This window comes from Tupaia chinensis, unplaced genomic scaffold, assembly GCF_000334495.1.
Source record: "Tupaia chinensis unplaced genomic scaffold, TupChi_1.0 Scaffold000066_1, whole genome shotgun sequence".
Taxonomy (NCBI): Eukaryota; Metazoa; Chordata; class Mammalia; order Scandentia; family Tupaiidae; genus Tupaia; species Tupaia belangeri.
This window is the reverse complement of record NW_006159525.1, coordinates 444459-450508: the sequence shown is the minus strand read 5'-3', so window position 1 is coordinate 450508 and position 6050 is coordinate 444459. Positions and strand designations below refer to the sequence as shown.

The 6050-nt window shown below is 54.4% G+C and overlaps 1 protein-coding gene across 2 annotated transcripts in view; it reads left to right on the top strand.

Annotated features, from left to right (window-relative positions):
• Positions 1-2671, top strand: part of EDN3 (endothelin 3) — a 25208-nt gene extending 22537 nt beyond the window's left edge. Inside the window, exons 4-5 of one of the 2 annotated variants that reach the window (XM_006141854.2) lie at positions 716-781; positions 2513-2671. In XM_006141854.2, the coding sequence (XP_006141916.1) occupies positions 716-781; positions 2513-2549 (103 nt within the window). In that variant the 3' untranslated portion in view covers positions 2550-2671. Of the gene's footprint in view, positions 1-715; positions 782-2507 lie in introns of both variants that reach the window. The other variant, XM_006141855.2, reaches the window with a different exon arrangement.
• The last annotated feature ends 3379 nt before the right edge of the window (positions 2672-6050 follow it).

Sequence of the window (6050 nt, the reverse complement as noted above, 5' to 3'; positions counted from 1 at the left end):
AAGGGAGGAGACGAGATTGGGTTGCATTGTGGCCACACCCCAGGGGTGCTTTCCCCCTCTCCAGCCCTCTGGTGAACACATATCCCTCTGGCAATCAAAGCTCATGGGGCTATCTGGTCTCTCCACCCCAGGGCCTTCTGGCTGCTGTAGTCTGGAATGGAGTGGGGCCCTCACAATGAAGGGGACACCAGGCTCCACTCCCTTACTCACTTATCTTCCTTCGTCACCCCGGAGGGCCCTGAGCATAGACCCGTGGCCCACTCTAGCTGCTGGAAAACCTGTCTTCCAGAATGAGTGGATGGGCCTGGGGAGGCAGCTTGAGGTCTTCCTGTTGAGGCTCTGTACTCCTCTTTTTAACTTTGGGCCAAGGCTCGTCACCCCAGCCAGGCGGAGGAGTCTCTAAGAACCCTGGCCCAGCCAGGGTGGTGGTGACACTTACTGGGTGTTTTCCAACTGCAGGCACCATGGTAGTCAGGAGCCCAGGGTTGTGACCCAGAAAACCCAGAGTGACCTTGGCCGGGCCCTGACAGCCGTGGGCCTGTGGGCCACAGCTCCTCCTTCTGGGCTTCGTACCAGCTGACGCGTACTGAACAGCGAGTAGCGGTACCATGGTGAAATCCGGCCACCGAGCACTCGGCCTTCGGAAACGGTGCTGAGACGTGGTCCCATGGGAATGAGGTTGTCGTTAAAGCCACCTTTTCCCCGCTAATTCCAGGACAGCAGGAAGACCAGGCCGAGAGGCAGAGGGTGCCGTCGCCGACGGAAGCCTGCGTCGAAGGAGGTGAAGATGGTGGCTCATCGTCCCTTCAGGGGGAGTGGGACATTTCGAGGGGGTCGGCTGGCCTGAGGCAGTGGCCTGCCAGGGCCCATGGGGCGCCACCCCCACAGGTGATAGTGCCCATTGGTTGATTGTCTCTGGGGCAAGACCAACTTGAAGCTGTGACCGCCACTCTGGTCATACCCCTGGCCCCGGCTGGCCCTGCATCCCACATGGCTCTGGACGGGGATGTCCCTCCTGGATCCACGGGCCATGGACACTCCTTAGAGCCCCCAGTGGTCTACGTAGGCCCATTGTTGGCCTCTCCTGCACCAGCCTGCTCTTTGCCCCAGAGAACCCTTCTTTCCAGCGGCTGGTTCTGGACAGAGGGGAATGCCAACAGCCAGCTCCCCAGGCTTCCTGATTCATTTTATTATCTCTTAAACTGCTTGTCTTTCTCTATGAGAGATCCTGAGGGTCTCCCACAGCCACGCTGGGTTTGTCATTCTATCCACCAGAAATCGTCACTAACGACTGGCCTGCAGTCTGTGATGGGGCGGAGACTTACACTCATAGTAATAGCCCGGAGGTGGCTTAGGTTCCTGCCAGGGCCAGTCGAGGGGAGTGCGAACCATGCCCAGTATACAGGAGACTTTCCGAATTGTGGCAGATCTCTGCCAGAGTCCAGAGACGGATCTGTCAGCATCTGTAATAAAATGGGGTGGGGGGCTGAGGCAGCAGAGAGCGATCCCAGGAGTCTGTGAGTCAGACCCCAGCTGGTCCCCACTTTGCCTCCTAGTTCTTTTCCTCTTTATCCCCTCCTCACCCCAAACCCAAACCCTCTCAGCACGGGCTGTGATTGCAGCTGTTCCTCCACCGCATCATTTACTCACTCACTCACGCATTCATTTGGCGGGTCGCTGAGCACCTGCTACGTGCTGAGCGCTGTCCTGGCTATCGGGGACACGGCAAGGGACAAGCAAAGGAACCCAAGGCACCTTTTATGGAGTGCAATAGTGGGGGAGCCACAGCAAACGAACACACACAGCACAGTGAAATGTGCAAAGAGCAGGAAGCATGGTGAGGACAAGAGTGGGGTACTGCGATCTGAGGGGGGCTCAGAGGCGGGCCCACTGGGCAGGGGCATTGCACAGGGCTCTGAAGGAAGTGAGGGGGGGTGAGCCACAGGGATGAGCAAGGCAGATTCCAGGCAGTGGAAAGTAAGCGCAAAGTCCCGGGGTGTGTTCAGGGGACAGCCGGCAAGGGAGCCCTGTGCAGGAAGAGCATGTAGCTGTGGCCGGGACCGTTGTTACTGTTTCGCCACGTGTTTAAGAGATGAGTTTGGTGGCTCAGGTGTCCCCTGGGGTCTGAGTGGTTGTTTCAGGATTTTTTGATTCATGTAAAGCTCTGGTAAGAAGCTTTGCTTGGGAAGAAAAAATCTTTTATTAAGCCACGGTCCCTGCAAGATTCGAGTTAGTGATTTCCAGGTTCCCCTTGTCAGAGCAGAAGCTGCCACCATCCTTGGCTCGTGCTAATCAAAGCTCGGAGCAGCCCGCAGACGGCTCCCAACAGCTGCGCCTGCCGGCGTTATGCTTTTCACACCTTCTAGGCCGGATGGCAGGCTCTGAAATTGCCAAGAAGTGCTGGTGAGAGCCAGGACAGACTGGAGACGCTGCAGGAGGGACCCACCCTCAGCACCAGAGAGCAGCTCTCACACGTGCCTATTTTTCTTTTGCCCCCTTTCCCCAAGGACAGGTTGAAGTCGAAGACAGACAAGGCGAGTGGGCCTTAGATTGCCAGCCTCCAGAGCTTGCCCCGAGTGGACCTCGCCCATGCTGCCTGCCTGCCCTGCTGTCTCTTCCTGCAAGCACTCCCCAGGAGGCGGCTGCAGCACCCGTCCCTGGAGGCCGCAGCTCCCTCACACACGTTCACATTTCCACCTCTTCAAGGACAAGGAGCAAATGTGGCTGGAGCAGAAAGCTCACCCAAAAAGCCCCCTCTTAGTAGCACGCCCCAACTCCAAGAATGCCCCAATCCAAGTGACCCCTGTTTCCCTAATGGGTAAAATGATCCCAGATGTGCCCAGGGACTGGCGCCCAGCTCCGGTTTCATGCAGGAAATTGTTTCTGGAGAGGCATGGCGAGTTGGAAAGCCGGTTGCTGGCTTTTGACATAACCTCTCCTGGAGGACAAGTGGACTCCATGCTAACTCTCGGCGAATGTAAACACACGTCCGCCCCTGACAGGCAGGGCGCTCCTGGCTAGGTGACACTGCTGTGAGTGGGTGAGGCCTCCGGCGGCAACTGGACAGGAGTCTAGCAGCCAGAGACTTCTAGGATTTAGACAGGAATTGCCAGCTGCGCTTAGTACCCACCAAAAGAACGTGTCAGGAAAAGAAGAAGGAAAAGAAAAGAGAAACGTTGGCGTGGGTGGCAGGAGAGTAGCACGGGTACCTGCCAGCTTCTCACTCCCAGGCATGCACACGGGCTGGTTCCTATTCAGCTGGCCGGCCTTTCGAGTCCTTTGCAGACACCGGGGGGCAATGCCCAGCAGAGTGAGTCCCAGGCCTTGTTTCCAGGAAGCCGATGGCCGAGACTGTCCCAGTTCAAGGCTGTTAGGTCGAATATTTGCTTTTGGGAATAAATGTGGGTCTTTAGGAACTGGCCTCAAAATAAGCTACAAACACAAACTCTGTAAATGATGTAAATTCCTATTTATCAGTATAATTGGCACCAAATGGGATCGAAACACCTGACAGTTCAAAATCTCTTTCAGCTGCGTTCTCCCCACCACGCTGTGCTTACTTAGACCCCTGGAGGCCGTGAGGGTAAGTCGTCTGGGGGACGGGGGGCTGCCCACTGGGCGACCCAGCCTGCCACAGGGAGGTGAGACACGGAGTGTTGACTTGATGCTTGGTCAAGTGTCAAACCCTCTGTAAGTAGTCGTAAGTTATTGCAGGTGTAAAAGTGACTATCTGTCATGAGGAAGTGAAAGTGGCTGATTCGCTGGCAGGATTTTGTACGGCTTAGAAAGGGGATTATTTATTGTGAAACCGTTCTCTACTTCAGCTCCTTTCTGTGGATCTGTTAATAAACGTAAAGTCACCGCATATATATATATAGATGTTAAAGTCGTGTTCTGAATCCAAATGCCTAGTCCTTAGAGCTTGAATTACAGTTTTAAAGCGCGCATGCACTGTTTGGCGCCATGGCGAGATGGTATCTCGGAGAGAAATCCGTTCATTGTGCAAACACTCAGAAAACACTAACTGTCAAATGCATAATAAAAAAGTCTCAAAGTTGCTGATTTGTGGGTTCTTGCCTCGCCGTTGCTCTGTGAGTGGTTACACATCAGCCTTTTATGGACCACTGGAGAGAACGGAGTGAGTTACTATCCGGGAAGCAGACTCTATCTCAAATCAATTATGGAGTGAGATGGGCGGCTGCGTGAATATTGAGGAAGGAGTGGGCTTGGGGGCCATTCGAAGATAAAACATTCCAGGCAGCCACGAAGAGACCTCGGGGGAGAATCGGCTGCCTCCCTGCCCCGTGCGCTGCTGTGCGGGAGGGTGCCTTTTCTCCTTGTCCTGGAGACAGGTACAGCGGGCCGGAGGGGGAGAGCACGTGAGGTGTTGCGTGAGTCCCCAGACTTCGCAGCCAGAGCGCCCGCCATTGCACCGTCTCTAAGACTCAGACGTCTCTGGGGTGGCTATTAGGGAGGAGTAGGGTTTCCCTCATTTTCTTTGTCTCTCCCTGCTCTGTGGCCTTTCACATCAAGAACTGGAAACTCTCAGAGGCAGGGGCAGGACAGAGGCAGAGACCAGCCAGCTGAAGGGCGAAGAGGAACCCTGCATTCCGAGTAGGTGTGATCATATCTAATCTGAGGAAACCCACGGCCTCTTACTTTAATTAAACTAATTTTGGAGAGTTTTGACTTTGATGGACTGAGAGCATCAGGTTCTAATTTATTCTGCAGACTGTGCAGTAGCACACAGCAGGAGCCACGGGCGCTCACGGGAGGTACACATGGGGCCTGGATCTACAAGCCCTATGAGACACACCGGCCCAGAGCTAGGGACAGAAGGAGACCCTGGGTCTGTGAGCAACCTGGTGGGGATGGGGGCACAGAGGCCAATTCACGGAGCTGTGAGCAGGCCAGGGAGGTGGGACAGAGGACAGTCCATGGAACTGTGAGCAAGACCATGACTCCAAAGGGTTAAGATTTCAAGATGGCGACAGCAGAGTGTTCAACCCAACAAGGCCTCTGTGACTTTGGGTTCCTTCTCCTACCCAGTGGCCGGCCCGTGGAGCCTAACAGAAAGGCTGAGTCTGAAGACCTGGCTTGGCCGCCAGTTCCCTACAGGACCAGCCTCTAAGACTCAGCCTCAGTTTACCATTTATAAAGTAGGTATGGTACTGCCTTGGGCTGCATCATAGCTTTACTGAGAGGTCAGGTCCTCGTGGCTTCAAATTTCGCCTGAGCTAGTCATCGGCTCCTTCTGTAATCACAAATCTCCATGGAAGCACATCGCTGAATTTAGAATGCACCTCAGAGTAATGGGATCTGATGCATAGAAATTGTCAGGATAATTTTCCCCCTGGAAGACATATGTTCTTCAAATCCCTGAATTCTTATACGTGACTTCTCAGCTCTCAGAGCTTAAGCAGATCAAGTTGCCTATTACTCAGACCATTAGGAACCCACCTGGGTCCTTGCAACGCTGCATGTACAACTGCATGGCGGAAGCTGCAGTGCAGCCATTCAGCACCAGGGGAGGAAGCTGGGTCCCACGTAGCTGGGCAGGGTTCCAGCCATGCCCTGTTGGCTTGAGGACACATGCCGGGCGTGTGTGTGCCCAGGGTCCCAGTGGGATAGGGAGCTGGAGGAAAGAGGATTGCAGCATGACCAGTCCCCCTTGTGGGCTGCTTTTCCTATGTGTGTGTGTGTGTGTGTGTTTGAGGGTATTTGTGCACAACTGCGGGTGTTACAAAAACTGCAGGGTTTTTTTTGTTTGTTTTGCTGGCCAGAATACTCAGATTGTTGAGATCTGGGTGACATTTAGTGCGAGGTCGCTGTAAGAATTAGCAACTATCATGGGTCAGAAGGAATGAACACGACCACCCTTCCCTAGGCAGGTCTCATTAATCTCACCAGCATTCCGGACCACGTGGTAAGTATATGACAGGAGATGAGTGACAAACGGAAGAGGCAGAGGTGTTAGGAACTCGTGGCAGAGAAGACCCTGGGAGACAGAGAAAGGTATCCAGTGGATGGGAGCCCTCCACCTTCCTTGC